This window comes from Cucumis sativus, chromosome 6 (genome assembly GCF_000004075.3).
Source record: "Cucumis sativus cultivar 9930 chromosome 6, Cucumber_9930_V3, whole genome shotgun sequence".
Taxonomy (NCBI): domain Eukaryota; kingdom Viridiplantae; phylum Streptophyta; class Magnoliopsida; order Cucurbitales; family Cucurbitaceae; genus Cucumis; species Cucumis sativus.
In genome coordinates, this window is record NC_026660.2 from 2,564,210 (window position 1) to 2,582,674 (window position 18,465).

General features: G+C 32.2%; 1 protein-coding gene across 2 annotated transcripts; it reads right to left on the minus strand.

Annotated features, from left to right (window-relative positions):
* Positions 1–1,291: 1,291 nt before the first annotated feature.
* Positions 1,292–10,371, minus strand: LOC101209565 (GDT1-like protein 4). Of its 2 annotated transcripts, XM_004150485.3 has the most exons (13): positions 10,055–10,371; positions 9,888–9,956; positions 8,701–8,760; positions 8,536–8,583; positions 7,694–7,782; positions 7,550–7,586; positions 7,416–7,463; positions 6,744–6,812; positions 6,608–6,652; positions 6,461–6,522; positions 5,846–5,918; positions 5,660–5,750; positions 1,292–1,597 (listed from the first exon to the last, which is right to left on the minus strand). In XM_004150485.3, exons 1-12 carry the CDS (start codon positions 10,073–10,075, stop codon positions 5,679–5,681), a joined length of 693 nt encoding a protein of 230 aa, XP_004150533.1. In that variant the 5' UTR covers positions 10,076–10,371; the 3' UTR covers positions 1,292–1,597; positions 5,660–5,678. The 2 variants fall into 2 exon arrangements, with proteins under 2 accessions (XP_004150533.1, XP_031743298.1); XM_031887438.1 differs by lacking the exons at positions 9,888–9,956; positions 10,055–10,371 and adding an exon at positions 9,593–9,628.
* Positions 10,372–18,465: the final 8,094 nt, after the last annotated feature.

Here is an 18,465-nt window from a genome sequence, read left to right on the forward strand (position 1 = left end):
TCATCATTTGACTTCTAAATAATTTAAGGAAGAAGGTTGGGGATGAGGAGGAGGTTTTGGTCACGAAGTTATAAGTTGTATAAATATTTTTCATGTTTCTGACTAAAATTTTGACTAAAGTTATGAGGGTTGACTTTTGACTTTGGAAAGTCAAATTTTGATCAGGTTTATATTCAAATGTGATTTGAATTTTTAAAAAATAAATACGGATTTATACTCGAAAGGTCGAGATTAATCAAGACGGACAAGATAATAAAATGTCAAAAAGTTTACTTTTGGATTGGAAAACCAAAGTATGACTTTTGAGTAAAGTAGAAATGATAATTTTGCCATTTGACTAAATTTAGTGAAAAAATTAACATATTGTTGGATGTCCCATTAACTTCTAGTGGGCTATGTGGTTGCATGAGATGTGAAGACCCAATTCTGATTTGAGAGAAAATCTTCATTACCAATATTCAGATTGCAATTCAGTCTGGTCGGTTAGCTGACGGGGTGTAAAGCCATGGCCGGGTATGAGATAAAAATATAGGAGTGCTTGTGAGGGAGAGTCAGTGATGGAAGAAGATAAAAAGAAATGTTGGTGAGAGGAGCAAGAGACTTAAGAAGAGATAATATTCTCATTTTATTTTGTTTTATAATAATTCTTTAAACAAATATGAGAAATGAGAAATGAGAAAAGAGAAAGAAGTTCTTAAATTTAGAACACGTTTTCCTTTTCGTCTTTCAATCTTTTTTTGTTACTTCCGCGTTATTTCACAATCTCATCAAATCCTATGGACAGTCCTACCATTTCTTTCCAATTCAATTAGCTTCTTTTTGGACCTTATTCTTTGATTCAAACCACCACTATTCATTTTCTCCATCCATTTTGATCCACCAAGATTTTCTACACCAATATCCACGTCGACTGCTCTTGTATTGCCTCCATTTTGTCTCCTAAATTATCTCCTCATTATTTTTATTAATACTTTCCTTTCATGATACCAAAATTACACATATTTTGTTGACTTAAGGTCAAACTCAAGAAATTTCATCATTCTTTTCTACATATTTAGCTAATTGTGCACCCCAAAATCACCCTTCTTTCATTCCCTTCAGGCGTAAATGAAAATGCTCTAAAACTTCTTAAACAAAAATTCACCCTTTCAATTTTCCTCTCATGACACATTTTAAGTTAGTTCAATCTAAAGTCATTTATTTAGCTAATGTTAAACTCCCTCATTAGTAATAATTGGTGTCTTCTTTAAACTTGACCAACACAGAAATATAATGTTATGAAGCACATGCATATCAACGAAGAAAAATATACTATCTTTTTATTTTGAACTGTGATAATTAGATGTGATAATTTCTCCTAATATGATGTCTGCAAAGGAAATATATTCTGACCAAATTTACTAGGACACATTCGGAAAGGTAATCTACATCTTCACTATTTTAGAAATAAGACCTATTGAAACCTAGGTTTATCAAAGCTAATACCACTACCATTAATCCAGTGTCTGATCAAACATGTAGACTCTTTAAATATGGCTCTCAAATGCGTCTATTCAACCAAGGTTGCGCTGCAACAATTCAGCCAATCGCCTTCTATCTGCAAGCGGAAACAATGACTCATATGAAAAAATCTCAAAGTTAGTGATGAGGTACAGTTTGAAAATGATTTTTGTATTAGATCACATAGTTAGAACTTAGAACCACTTTTAAGACAGTCTGTTGATTATTTCCACTTTTTTTTTTTTTTGTTTATATCTTCATTGTATTTAAAATGTGTATTTTTTTTTTTTCCTTATTTCTATTTTCTTAATTTGCATTGAAAACTTGTTTTCTTTCTAAGAGAAATGAGAACCTACTCTTTTACCCGTTGTACCGAAGCAGCGAAACCCTAATTTTTTCAAAAACTAAGTTTGTACCCTCTCCGCTGACCTCTGACCTCCAACCATCCTCATCGGTCTTTCAGAGCACGATTGCCACTTCTCTGCCAGAATCGTCGTCGAACTCGCTGCTGGAATCAGGTTTAACAATCTTTTGCTCCTTTTTTATCACAGGTCGTTTAGGGAGGTGCCTGTTTCCGCTGGCCAATCAAGTTTGAGTCACTTCCACCATGTCTAGCCACATTCTTCCGCCGTTGTCGGTCGCTGTCCTTCGCCGCTGCTGCTTGATTCTCTTCATTATTATTTTTCTGGTTTTTTTGTTCTTTCCAGAACTTCAGTTTTTTCCTTCTGGGATTGTTTTTTAGTGATATGACAGACACCAAGCCTACTACCACTAAAGTTTTAGAAAACTGCTTCTAGCCTAGCTGACCCTTCATTTGCCGGGTGGGATGCTGAAAACTCAATGGTCATGACCTGGCTAGTAAATTCCATGGTTGAAGACATCAGTTGTAACTACATGTCCTACTCTACAGCCAAGGAATTATGGGATAGTCATATGAATGGAACTACACAAAAGACCAAAAGCATTACAGGAAAACTGTAGAAGATGGTCGTATTTACAAATTCCTTGCTGGCCTCAATGTTGAGTTAGATGAGGTTAGAGGTCGAATACTTGGAAAAACTACTCTTTCATCAATCAATGATGTTTTTTCTGAAGTTCGCAGGGAAGAAAGTCACATGTTATGAGTGGCAAAAAAGCTTGTTGATTCAGTTGAGAATTTTGCTTTGGTGACTGAAATAATGCTTTGAAGACATCTAACCAATCCAACAAGACACATGAAAAATCTTATGTCTGGTGCGATTATTGCAATAAACCTCGACATATGCGTGAAACTTGTTGGAAACTTCATGGAAAACCTGCAAATTGGAGAAGTTCTAACCAAGAAGAAATTCTCATCACCATGCCTTCAATGCTACTGTTGTGGACAACAACCCATTTAATAAAGAGCAAATTGATCAAATCCTGATGTTGTTAAAGACCAATTCATCATCTGATGATCCTAGCGTTTCCTTGGCACAATCAGATAAGTTTTCTCAAGCCCTCTCTTGCCTTAACTCCTCTCTGTGGATCATAGATTCCGAAGCATCGGATCGTATGACTAGTCCTTGTCTTTTCGAATCACTCTCCTATATATTGCAATGTAAATATTCACATTGTCGATTGTAGTTTCACCTCTATTACAGGAAAAGGAACTATTCCTTTGACAACAAAACTAACATTACATGTTGTTCTTCATCTTTCAAAATTAGCCTGCAACTTGTTACCAGTTATTAAAATCTCTAACGATGCTAACTGTCATGTTGTCTTTTGTGAATCTCATTGTACTTTTCAAAATCATAACTCAGGGGAGACGATTGGACGTGCTAAGATGATTGGTGGCTTCTGTTACTTTGATGAAGTTTCAGTTAGTTATAAAATAGCTCAGGGCTTAAGTAATGGATGTTCTATTAAAGAAACTATAATGCTTAGGCCTCCTAGATTAGGGCATCCAAATTTCTTTTACTTGAAGTATTTGTTTCCAATTTTATTTAGAGATCTTGAAAGTTGTATTTTTGCTGAACATCATCGATCCACATATTTGCCCAAAGTACCAGAGACTTGTAGGGAAACTTGCATATCTCACTCGTACACGCCCTGACATTGTGTTTGCAATGACTGGTAATTCATACATACTCCTGGACCAGCTCACTTTGACATTGTTTATAGAATCTTAAGATTTTGAAAGGTACTCCAGGAAAAGGCATATTGTTTAAAAAACATAACCACCTAAATGTCGAAGTGTACACTGATGCTGATTGGGCAGGTAGCACAACTAATAAAAGATCCACTTATGGTTACTGCTCCTTTGTTAGAGGAAATTTAGTTACTTGGCAAAGTAACAAAGTGTGGTTGCAAGAAGTGCAGAAGCTGAATTCAAGGCATTAGCCCATGGTATTTGCGAGGGCATATGGATAAGAAACTCTTGGAAGAATTCAAATTTTCTCAGTAACCTGTGCACATTTATTGTGATAACAAGGCAGCAATGGCAATCTAGTCCTTCATGATAGGACGAAACATAGTGAGGCTGATAAACACTTCAAAAGGAGAAGATTGTTCAAGGAATAATATGCATCCCTTATCTTCCAACAGCAGAACAAATCGCAGATGTTTTAACTAAAAGTCTTCCAAAGTGGCAATTCAATAACTTAATTGACAAGCTAGCTAAGGATGATATCTTCAAACCAGCTTGAGAGGAAGTGTTGATTATTTCCTTTTTTGTTTATATCTTCATTGTATTTAAGATATATTTGTGTATTTATTTTTTCCTTATTTGTATTTTCCAAATTTTATTGGTATTTCTTCTATTAAAGAAAACACTTTTCTTTCTAAGAGAAATAAGAGAAACCACTATTTTATGCAATGCTTTTATACAAAAACACTTCAAGTGCTTTTCTGTAATATAAATACACATATATGTACATAAAAGTGATTTAGTCTCAAAATCCAGTTTCAAACTCATTCTTAGGCATCATCTTATGCAGTTGGAAGGACAGTCAACAAAGTTCACCTTTTCGTCGACCTTTGTCTGATAGAAAGACAAGCAGGCTGATGGACAAATACAACTGTTTTCTGGATAATACCTTCATCAACTGGAGGGTTGGGATATTCATGCTGGGGGGGCCTTTCCAAAAGATTCGCTTGCAGTTCTCATGTTAAGCCTTCTTTGTAGTCCTAGCCCCCCCCCCCCCCCCCCCCACCCAATGGAAGGTTAATATTCCAAAATGTTAGATTCTTGATTGGGCAGGCCTTACTTTATTTTATTGATAAAATGAAACAAATGGGGTAAGAACCCAAACACCTAAAGAGGCTATGGTCAGAAAAAAGTGTGTTTACAGTTACACCAAGACAAAGCATTGCTTGGCAGATCTTACATGGGGTGTTAGTGTTAACCCTATGGATTGAATTCAAAGGCTCTCTTCCTTCTTAATGAGGTAGCATTAATACATTCTCCATAGGATTGTCTAAGAACTTGGGCAGTTTACCTCAAAGTTGATACTTCGCTTATCCAATTTGAGACTACTTGTTTAAGGTTTTCGGGATTTGTTTGCCACGTAAAGGCATTGATGTCTTGTGATAAAAGATATTCTAATTCACCCCCCATCCTCAAGTGGGAAGGCCGGCTTTCTGGCGATTATATGCAGCACTTGGTTTGAAGGAAAGTTTAGTCCCTGGCCAAGTTCAACACCATACTGAGCATGTGTCTGAATACTTGTTCACTCATTAGGCCATTGTTCTTTTGGATTGGACACATTTCTTATATCGAAGTTTGTACATGTTTGGCTCCTTTCAAGCTACCTTTTGTAGGCCTAGGCCCTTTGTTATTGTCGACCCATGTTGCTAGCTTATGTGGCCATAAAAGCTTGGTTTTTCAATCATTTTCACTCTGCTAAGGCCCTATTTCAGGTGAACAAAAATGGATGTGCATCATGGTTCCTTATTAACAACCTGACTAAATTTCAGGTTATTCAGGAAGAACATGCATGATAATGATAACCTTAGCAGCAGGAAGGATATAATTAGTCTAAAGTGTCTTCCTCTATGCTGGCTAGTGGCTAACTATAACTTCATCAAAGAACACTACTTCTCATCATGTGATATAAATTAACAGATACATGGTTTCTGATTTTATTTATAAAAAAAAGCTTAAAACATGCTAGAATTTAAGCCAGCCTTTACTAACCGTAACAAGCTTGAAAAAATTACACCGCGACAGTTGAGAGGAAGGACTGAATTCCGAAAACAATGAACAGAACCCCACCTGAGAGAGCAACCTGAAAGGGAGAAACAAAATTATGACTTGATTACATTATAACAATCTTAACAGTAACTATAGTGTGAAAAAAAGAGCTAATCAAATGTTGAGTACTATTTTTTCAGATATTTGTGATGCCAAGCTCCTTCCGCCAAGAACTGCAGCAGTTGTACACAATGCCTGACCCCTGAAAGAAAATTATAAATGACATTCCCAAATGGAAAAGCAGGTAGGTAACTGTGCCGTTGTCCATTCACATCCAGAAAGATTATCATTACTACAATATACAAGTAGGTTCCTACTGAGACCTATTACTTCCAGTAAGCAATAAGCCGTTCATTTTTGCTATAGAACGAAATTTGAGGTTAAAAACAGCTTGTCAATCAACTTTAAAGATTTTTTCATTTGACGGACAAAATTAGAGGATTACATTGAAGAAAACAATTATGGAAGCCTAACTATTGAGGTTGACGTACATTGAGATAACAAAACTAATATTGCTGATGATTCGTTGACCATTATAGTTTCAAATAATTGCTACAGCCCAAAATGAATTCCATAGATTAAGGCAAAACACACTCTGTACTCATAGGACAAAGTAGGATCTCTTCGGAAAAAGAATGCAAAGGAAATTTGTCTATTGAAGAAAAAAATATATAAAAAAGGAACAGCATCATGTACAAAGAATCAATCTGAAATAGAAGGGATACGTTGGTAGACACAACTTACAATATTCCACCAAGAACAACACCTAGTGGGTTTTCATCTGCAGCTAAACCAATCGTTGCTAGCTGATAAAGTTTCTCAAATATCAGTACTATAGGAGTGAAACAAAATCGTAAGTTAGAAATGGTCGTTCTCAATTATGATACTAACCTGACTCTTGTCACCCCATTCACCAAAAAAGGTAATGGAAAATGCCTACAAAAAGTCCAGAGGAAAGATTGTGAGTAAATTATCTTACGACTTACATTTACATTTACCTGAAGTATTATAGGTTACAAAGTATAACCTTCAAATATATTGGTGACAAGAACTGCAAGAGAATTGAGCGATTGTGCTTCTTCACATCATCATCATCCTGTCGTAAGTGTTAAGCTTTACTTTATGATTCCAAATTACCATGTAACTATCATACATATCTGCATTTTCAAAATGGATATAAAGGAAAGGAGAAATACTCCAGCTTCTCCTTACTTCTGTAGCAAAAACTTCAACCAGTTCTATCCCATTAAAAAAACGATAAGAATAATAATCAATTTATAGAGGAAGAGATTTTTTAAGGAATAAATATATCAATGATCTGCAAACTGAATTCTAAACTCTCAATTGCCCTGCTCTTAAATAATTAATACGTGTTTATTTTAAATCATAACATAAAATGCTATTATAATTCCGACACCAAGCTAGACAACGAAGTAACAGAGATAGCCTATGAAAGCAAAAGACATGCATCATCAAATGAAATTAAAAATTATAAGTAAAGTTACTTCCTGAAAAGGTTGGTTAACATCATACATCTAGAATCCCTCCCAAGTCCCAAATGGTTAAGAGTTGTTAAGTAGAATTTCTCGAATTCTTTCTATAAACAAAATTGGAATCAACACTTTTTCAAATGACTATTGAATGACAGTTTTACTAGGGGTAAGAAGATGTATGATCTCTTTCTGAAAATACAATATACCTTATTTCCATCTTTGGAACCTTTTTTGTTAGCCTTAAAATCAGCATCCTGAGCACAAGAGACAGCTGAGTTCAAAAATAGATTACCATCTAAGTGTATGTACTGCAGAAGGGAATTAGAAATAAAAATCTTACCAATTTAGCTTCAACTTCAGCCAGTTCTTCCGATTCCCTGCCAATAAAATATAACAAAATATGTCAAACAATATGGTTATTACGTGCACCTAGAAAATTAAATTAATATCCACAAAAAAATACACAATAACAAGGAATCATTACCCTTCATCATGAAATGCATCCCATAAAGACCACAGCCCAAAACCAAGGAACAAAAGAGTTGTGATATGATGTGCCCACTTACGTGAAATCTGCATAAAGTAGAGTACATTACAATGCAAAGAACAATACAAGTGGAGAAGAATATGATCAGGGAGGAATCAAAAGTAATTGCTTGCTTGAGCAAGCAACTTGGCTGAATAATAAGGATAGCAACTAAATTACAAAGGATGATATCAAAGGTCAAGGAAGGACTTTACCATTTCAAGTTTCAAAGTCTCAATTTGTTTGTAAAAAAACATTAATTCAGATGAAATGGTTTAGCACTCCAGCTTACCAATACAACATAAAGTATCAAGACCTGGTTCCTAATTGCATTCATCTTAAACTACCGCCCTTCAGAAATGAGGCGAAAATATAGATCTAAGTGACCTGATAGTTTCTTTAAAACGTTTCTTATGATTTCTTAATTAACAATCAATCAATTAGACTTCAATCCAAAAAAAAGAAAAACAAAAGCAGCAATTAAATTTTCCCATGAAAGAAACACTCAAGAGGTCCGTTTACTGTATTATGTAGTGGCATAAATCTGATCCATGGGAAGAAGAAAGCAAAAGTAAAGCAAATTGCAAGCACAGATTTATTGGTTTAACTTCAACATTACAAACCTAGTATCTTGCATCCAAAGTATTAAGCACAACTATCAAATAGCATGTGAAAAATTAGCATCTACAACACATGCATACAAAAAGTGTGCTTAAATTTTTTACTTGTCCCAGCTCTACCAGATAGAAAATAAACAAGCCAAGTATGAGGCATTCAATTCAAGGGATCAATTTTCTTACCAAATTTGGTGCAGCCCAGCCAACCAGAACAGAAAGAGCGGTCATCACCTTAAAAACAGCAAAACAACTGAGTAAGTTAAGTTAAGAGGCATTGGCATAGACAGTGAAAGTAGTGATGGCACATGCAATGAAAAAAGAAAGGTAACTTTTGACAAACATACTTACAATCAAAGCTGTCATACAACCAGATAAGACAAGTCTCCTTGGATGCCGCATTGCCATAATCTTTAAACAGAGAATTAAAACATGAGAAAGTGAATAGCTAACATATTTATGCAGGAAAAATAGAAAGAGGAAAAAGGGACAGAGAGAAAAATCGATGTTACACCTCCCAGAAAACTATTGGGATAACAATATTCATTCCAAAAGATGAGAGATAAATAAAAAAAAATTGCAGTAAAAATGACAGCACTTTCTAAGTTGAAATAGACAGGTTTCGGCAGGTCAATATCATCAAGGCCTAAGATACAAGGACCCTTCTCTAAAACAAAACATATGATGCAAAATGTTGTCCATGATGACTTCCAATCACCTAGGTTTTTCACATAACAAAACAGACAAAACCAAATATATTATTCCAAATTCATCATTCCATGACATCACCAAAGCAAATCAAACTTCAGTCCCTGCATACAAAAATCTCTTTTACATATTTAAATTCAAGTGCAATAACAGCAGTTCCTACTACTTCCAGTTTTTCTGAGCTGAAATGCATCAACCTTCACAATGAGTTTCCTTAATGTTGCATATTAGTATTAGAGTATTGGGTTATGCATCTGTGTTAAGCATCGATCCTTACTTTCAGTAGTTCTTATATAATTATTAAATGTTAAAAAGTTACAATAACCTTTTTGTAAAACAAGAATTGATAAAAAAAAAAAAAAAAAAAACTGCGTTATTCTCCTGTCCATATCCAATACATGAACGAACGTATCGGTCTCAAAAAGAAATTTTGAGCAACTTGATGAAAGTGGGGAGACAGACAGCGACAGGAACACATATCCTTCGCGGGGAAGCGGTAAAGAAACGTCATTCAGTAGGAGTAGAAGATCCATACCGCAAAACTACTAAAATTCATCTTGGATTTTAGTCGCCATATATCAGGAAGGAATTATAAGATCCTTAAGAACAGAATTTATACTTGAAAAAAGGAAAAATGGGAAAGGAAGAAGTCTGCACCCACACTGACAAGAGATAAGCCGATAACTACAAAACGTGATACCGAAGCAAACTTTAAGAACCACAAAAGTCAACTTCGGGATGAAAACGCATTGCTTACACTAGAAGACAGTAGAAACAAATTAATGGAAGAAAAAGAAGAAAACAGAAATGGAGCAGAAGTAGGGACTAACCGCAGCGGCGAAGAATGTTTTATCGCCGATCTCGGAGAGCACAGTCATGGCAAGGGACTTGGTAAAACCCTGTGAAAGGAAATGAAGAAAGAAACATGAAATTAAATGGGAAGAGAATGAAGGGAAGAAAGAAAGGGAGAAAAAGAGAAAAAGAGAAAAAAGAAAACCTGAATGACGGAGGTGGCCATGGAGTGGGAAGAGGAAGGAAGAATTGAAGAGGGCAAGTGAAGAAAAGAAGCGGTTGAAGAGGATAGAGAGGAGCGTCAGAGGAAGGATTCTCCGAGGGACTCCGAGTCCCCGGAAATGCAATGAAAAGTGTGACTCAGTGAGTCGCTCGGGTTGGTAAGGTCAGAATGGACAAAGTAGAGGAAGAAGAAGAAGGGCGTGTGGTGTGGAGAGTGGATCCAAGTTTGATGCCTTTTCTTTTCTTTTCTTTTCTTCTTTTTCTTCTTTTTCTTCTTTTCAGATTTTGATAATGAAAAGTGATTAATTGTAGAGTTTGCGTTTGACTACAGCTTATATTATTATTATTATTATTTTATTTTATAATTTTATCTATACATTTTTATATTTTGTTTTAATTTTATCTTTCCAATGCTTAAGAGTTACGTCCCCAAAATTGAATTCGTGCGCACCTTCTTCGTATTATTATTTCTTCTTCCTCGTATTCTCACTTCTTGTTCGTTATTTTTTCATTTCTTTTTCCATAATTTATTTCTTCTCCATCATCTCTCATCTTTTTTTCTTTTTTTTCCACTACGCGATCGTGTACCAAAATCTAAAGGATCAATCGTCAGATGGACAAAGAAAAATCACTATATATCTCATATAGATAAATGATAAATCTACCAAGATTGTTTAAATTTGATACAAAGATCATGTACCAATATCTAAACTATTTGTCATATATTCTATATAGACATAGATAAAACACTATCAATGTCTATCCTAGATAAATAAGTGATGTATTCAAATGATCTTTTACCAATATCTAAATGATCATGTACCAATATCTAAACAAACTTTTAGACTATATTATACGATTGTTTAAATTAGATGTATTTTTGTTATTTCTCGTTGTGGCTAATTTAATCACTTGTTCAATTTTGAAATTTGATCGTTATACTCTAAGTATTTTTTCAATTTCGGTTCTTATATCTTTTATCATTTAATTTCACTTCATGTATTTTTAATAGATTTTAAATTTCTCACAACTATGTTATTGAGATTCTTAAAAAATCCTTATTGTGTCTATTAATTATAAATTTTTAAAATATATTGGTATATTGTATTTTTTATGTGAAACTAAATGTTATTATTTGTCAGTGATTTAAAATAGTATTATAAAGGGTTTTTTCAAAACTATGTGAGAAAATTTTAATATAGAACAACTTCATAAACGAAAAAAGTCCACATGCTTACAACGAAAAATATAAAAGATGACTTGTGATTAATGGACACTTAACGAGTAATATATTTAGTAAACTATCATTAAAATTTTAAAATCATTGATTTTTTTCAAAAAAAATTCCGTAGATTGTGTACATGATCGTTTAGATTTTATAGTTTAAATTAATTAGATAGTCAAATCTAAACAATTTTTTTTTAAAGATTCTTTAGTTTAGTACACCATCAATCTAAACAATTTTTTTAAAGTTTTTTTTGTATCCTATCATTTAAATTTGGTTACCCAATATTCTAACGATTTTTTTTTTACGATTTTTTATATTTTGCCCACGATTTTTTACAGTTTAAGAAAAAAATTTGCAAAAGAACAAGAGAAAAAAAACGATGGAAAAGGAAAGAAAAATTAGAAAAGAAAGAAGATAGAAACGAAGGAAAAACCTGAAATATTTAAAAATATATAATCGAATTCATGGCTTTATGATTATGTTACACTGCCATATATATTTAGGTAGTTGGTTATATTTATGAAAATTAATGTATTATAAACTTGTTTTAATTTATAAACACCTCTCTTTTTAAAATATATATCTATACTTTCTCTCTCCATTTTGCCTCTTTCATTTAATTAATTATAAGAATAAAATTAATGGTAATTTTGTCCATTTTAAAATTTTGTTAAATAAAAAATTAAAAGAAATTTGGAAGTTAATTATTGTTACAAAACCATCCACCAACTATCTTAATTAGACAATTCATGTCAATAATAAATAAATAAAAATTTACATATAAAGTCTCTTCTCATTCTACAAATTTAATTCACTATATAAAACCTATTAAGCTAGTTGAAAAATATCATTCTCTCAAACGTGTGATGATGGACAATGATATAAAAATATGAGAATGTTTGAGGTCACGTCATTGGAACATCAAGTCACGTACAAGCAAGATGAAGGAGTGAATATAGGATTATTTCTTTTTATTGTGTTCCATAAGCATAGGTTGTCTTTAAAAAAATAATTAATAACCTATGGTTGTTACTATAAAAAAGATTATTAACAATAGGTAAAAAAACACACAAATACTTCCAACAAATTTTTCTTCCATTTGAAAATTCATTGTTCTAATGATTTACTACTTTACTTTGTATTTGTACTACATAGAAGATATTGTATTTTTACTATGTATAAGATATTTTATGAAAAAATGTAATTTAATAAGAAGATAATGAAATATTCAATATACGTATTTGAAAATTTTTAAATGTTTGATTTATTGTGTATTACAATACCTAATATTAAACAAATAACTTATTAGCACACTTTCTATTGTATCTTTTTAACTCTAAACAACTCTATAAAAATAAAAGTAAGTTATAAATATGAAAAGTAATAAATGTTATAATTTTGTTTTAATTTTTTAATAAAATCTTAACATTTGATATGCATAGCATATGTCGTTACTAGTATATATAAGACTGTTATGCGATGGAAGTAGAAAGTTGGAGAGATTGCAAGGGAACTTGCATTTTGCATTTCGGCTATGCAATGAGAAATGTTACAAGTTGAACTTATGCGATATGAGCTTCCTTCACCTGGAAGTAGTTGACGTCATCTTTATGTAAGAAGGTCAGTGAGTTTATTTGACCTTGATGTCTATTTGAATTAAGAATAAGAAGGTGACAGTAAGACGTGGCATTTGAACATTGGTTGAGTTTCATTGTTGGACAGATGTAATCATTTCGACATGGAAAGTTTCACTAATAAGACTCACAAATAGGTGAAATTTGACTATTTTGGAGTTGCTTTTACCTTGTGTTCAGTTAAGAAAGAATTGAGAGAATTTTAAGATTTTCAGAGTTCCATCATGAGCTAGAATTCGACAAGTATTTGCAAGAAAATTCTCGTCCAAGAGTTAGGTGAAGAAGCTAATTGATTGTGAGTGGTTCTTCCTAAAATATTTCAAAAATATAAAAGGATTTCTAACTTATTTAAATCCTTAAATGTATTCCTATTGAAACCATGAGTTACATGATTTCTTTTATGTTTTTCAAGTCTTTAAATGTATTTGATCTATAAAATGAATTGGATTTGAAATGAACTCGAATATTACGATGAGATAATTTTCGGTACCCTATACAATGAGATGTCTCATCCTTGCTATGTGTTATGGGATAAGATACCCTAATCTTGCTGTGTGATCTGAAATAGGATGTCTCATACCATGCTGCGTGATCTGGTATGAGATGTCTTTTGCTTGTTGTGTGTTCTGGCATTGGAAGACATGTTATGCGTGATGGAATTGATGGTGAATTGTTGTTGTGATGAGATTACTTTGCACAACCGCAATCCAACAAAAGAGTGGTGAACACTTAAGCTGAGGAAAGCGTACAAAGATGTAACTGAACTCGCACAATCAATTATGTGATATGATTTAATATTACATTATGTGAGATGCATGCTTACGCACAAAGATGTACGAGATATGAGCTTATTGTGAATGATTTGAAGAGGGCTGTTTTTCATATGAATTATGAAGGTTTGTGATTAAAATTTGGATTGTATAACTCGCCCAAAGTATTGAAATGTTTTTTTTTTAATTCAACAATTTATTATTGAAACACATAACTACTTATAATACATAGTTCGGAGAAAAGCATTGCAATGTGTTATAAGGATTATTTATTTATTAAAGGTGTTGGGGTTTAAGGTTTAGGGTGTTAGGATGTTAGAATGTTAGTTTGTTGGATTTAGATTATTAAGAAAAAACTAATAATCAATAATAATTTATTAAATTTACAAAAACAACACTATTAATGACGGTCAACCGATACACTTACTATTTATGAGTTTTATAACATAAAATTCAATAAACTCTCAATTGGACTAAAACTATAATCTATTGATAGTCTATGAAACATACATAATAAAGTAATCCATATACATTGAAAATGGTAAAATATAAAAGTATATTACATAAAACATATATATACAAATGCAAATAAGTGAGAACGAGAACTTAGTAGGTTGGATCATGAAACCAAAGAAAGTGAGTTGTATTTTGGTTACTAGGTCATAAATCAACCACTTGCAAGCAGACAAGAATTGGGATCATTTCAATAAATGGGACATAAAAATCAATAGAAATTAAATAGGATGAGGACAGCCTTATACTTATCCCACACATTCGTTCCTGCTAAGCAAAAATTCTAGGGGATCGGATAACACAAATTATAGGTAGGGAAGTTAAAGCCAAGGCTTGTGTTAGAAGTATGTGTGGTTTTGCATTATTGAGTGCAACTTGTGTTAGAAGGATGTGTGGTTTTGCATTATGAGGTTGATTTACACTTCTTTTTTCTTCAATTTTTCATTAAATAATAATTTATTATTATTATCATTTTTATACTAACAGTTTAAAGTAGAAGATTCAAACCATCTCCTACTTACTAGTAATTAAATTTAAATGTTAGTTAGACTAAACACATCTTGCCAATTTGAAAAAAAGTAAAATTTATATTATATCAATAAAACATTTAAACTTTCCCAAATGAATCTAATGAGATTCTTATACCAAATTTATTTTGAAGATTGTGGATGCATTTATTCTGATTATTGATTTTAAAACTGGCATTTGAATAAGACAATACAAATTGGAAAAATAGTGCATAGATGCATTTCAAACATAATCATAATAAATAGTCTAAACTAGGTAGCTTATGAAAAATTAGAAATTTAATTGATTTCAATTATATGTTTCACATAGTATTGGTTGAATAAATTTGAAGAAAGAGATAAATCGATACACTTGCAAAAGTCCAATGTTTAAATTGATACAATTTGTTCAAGATTTTAATTGAATAACTTCCAAAATTTAGGAGTATAATTTGATGGAGAATTGTCAAAAATCGCAAATTTGATCAAATATTTATAATATATAGCAAAATTTTCAAATTTCATCAATAATAGACATAAACGGTAATATGTCTATAATCTGCTTTTAAATTTGCTATTTTTGCAATTTTGAAAATGTAAGTGACATGAGCTCTATTATCATAATTTTTTTTGCTATTTTTGCAAACTCCACTTTCTACGAGTGATCACGGTAGAAATTTGCTATTTTTGCAAACTTCACTTTCTACAAGTGATCACTTCCCCTCTCGAGTAGTAGGGGACATACATTGGCAAAGTGATGAAAATAACTTAGCTAACGCGATAAGAATCTACATTATAAGTTAAGCTTCTTATCAAGAATCTATCATAGATCCTAAACTACAAATAACGCAAGAACAAATGAACAATAAAGATGTGATGAATTTAAAAGGTATAAATATACATTGAGTAGCTACAACGATATGAGATTAATTGGTTAAACTCATTAACCATATTAATTAATATTTGTTAACTGTGTGTACACTCCATTAAAGACTTACAACTGAACTCTTCTCATTGTAGATATATACTTGTGTCCTTGGATATATAGACCAATAACAAGAAGTTAGTCCTTCACAAATGTTCGTAACACCAGTTGTGTAAATTACCGTTTTACCCTAAGTCATTTCTATACCTTAAATATCTAGTCTTCAACCACAAGAGTACAGGCAAATTTTTTTACAAAAATAGATGTCAATTTTTTTCTAAATGAAAAAATTACTAAAAAAAAATATAAATAGTAGTCCATTGAAATAAAATTCTATTATATTTATATGTATTGTGGTTGAATTTTAATCAATGCCAGAAACAAGTTTAAAATTAAAAAGAAAAATATTTAAAGTTTCAAATGTTAACTTAATTTTAAAATATAGTGGTATGGAATAGATAAGACAAGGTTTGAAAAGTTGAAATAAGAAACAAAATAGAACAAAAATTGAACTGTTTAGGTATGACACTGACCTGAGGTTAAATGAATTTAGTTGACAGGTAAAGAAGGATGGAGTTAGGTTAGAAATGATGTGTCAACCCCAAGCGTGGAGGTTGGTTTGAGCATTAAAATCTTCTATCATCTAAACAAGAAAATGCTCAAAACAAATTCACTTTACTATTTATTGACAACTCATTCCAATTTACTTATTTCCCAATTGCATACACCACCCTATTTGGTATATTTAATATTTAACCCCTTCCTCTATTTTGGTTAATAAGTCACTTCCTCCACATCTCATTTAATATCTCATTTCATGTATATCCTTGCTATATTAAAAGTAGTTTAGGAAGCAATTTACTTGGGACGATTCTACCTCTTGCCAAATTTTATATTTACAATATCACCTTGTATATTAATGTCAATCTTTTGAGCTATTCTTTTTAATTTATAAAAAAGTCACTCACACGTGTTGTCATTCTTTTGTATTAATGTCAATCTTAAGTTGTTAGTAATTTAATTTACCTTTTCAAAAAAATAATAGAAGAAAACTCCTCGCCTCTTCTTTTGTTTGTAATAAATAATCATTTTAATTTATCATTTCAATATTTGTTTCAAATCCACATGGACTCGAGCTATCATCAGGGGAGGACATGTCATCCACTCCAACAAGTATGACACATGATGCAGGATCATCTAAGCCAAGTAAGAAAAGACAATCATATTCAGGGAACCTTATGGATACATTTCACACAAGTATGCGAGAAACTTCCAAGGAAATTGAAAGATTGTTGCATGACAGAAAGAAAAAATGGAAATAGAATCATCCCTAAATAAATAATTATTTGCTGAATTACAGACTATTCCTAGAATGGACGTGGACAATTGTTTAATTGTAGTTGAGTCTCTATTATGTTATCCCATGATGTTGCACAAATTCCTTGACTACCAAACAGAAGGGAAGTACAAAAAATGCATATGTATCTTAGGAAGGCAACCATAATCATTGCTAAATGTAACTGTCACACCCTGTTCTAGGTTTTTCCCTCTAAACTAGATTGTGGTGTCAATCTACTCTTTAAAACATTCCTTTTCAAATATAAGATTGATGAAATACTTTTCAAATAAATTCTATAGAAATTTTGGCAGCCCCCTCCCTTAAAATATAGGTTAGTGAACCTAAAAATGGAAAAGAAATTTCACTTCTATATATACAAGAGATCTCCAGACACAAAAATAACCTCAAGTATGTCTTCCCACACACTCATCCAGACTAGTCCAAAATCTCAATTAGAATTTAGCCAACTAGAAATTTAGTTACAAAGGATTATAGTCCATTAAAAAAAAAACTCTCAAACATATATCTATACCTAGGGAGGAGAAAACATTGAAAATGTGAACAAAAACTCAGTGAGTGGTAAGTTTTTAAAATTAAAAGCTCGTAAAATATACTTTCAAATTATTTAAATATGAGATTAATAGCGAAATAATAATTAAAACATTAAAATTATATATTACTATAACTTATAAGTAATGCCAACAAATCTGTACCCAATCCAACCATGGCAACTAGCAAGGCGCCTAAATATACGATCAAGAATAGCTCGCACATGATCAAGGAATCACACAGTTAAACCTAGCTCATGCATATTTAGTGTCTGCCACGGGAGCAACCTCCATCCAATCCGACCATGGTAGAATACTAAATACATGACCGAGAATAGCTAACATGTGATCCATATTCATAAAAAAACACGCGACAAAACTGAGATGATGCATACTTAGCAGCTACCAAAGTAACAACCTCCATATCCGCTCCTATGTGCACATAAAGCCACCCACCATGGGTTAATCTAGGCCTGAAGCCAAAATCACATCTTTCATCCATGTCCTCACCTTAGCTCAAGTTCTCGGATCTCCGATCACAACCTCTTTCAGCCATGGAACCCCCTAACAATCATAGGTGGCGACAAAAACACATTCATATAGCCTTACGAAAATTACCTTCTCGTTCATCATAAACATCGAATAGTCATATTTTGAAACCAAAGACATTCATAAACTTGAAATACGTTTTTGTAAAATTCAAGCCATACACATTTTTAAAATCATGATGAGTAAATACATTTTCAAATCATTTTCAATCCTTAGCCACCAACACATACTTTGTAATGCCCCAAAGGTATGTATATATATATTTTGTTTTTAATTTTATATATATATATATATTTTTATACTTAATTTAAATAAAAAAGGAAAAGAAAAAGAAATCTATCTCTCTCTCTCTCTCGCGCGCACACAACCCCCTCTCATTTTT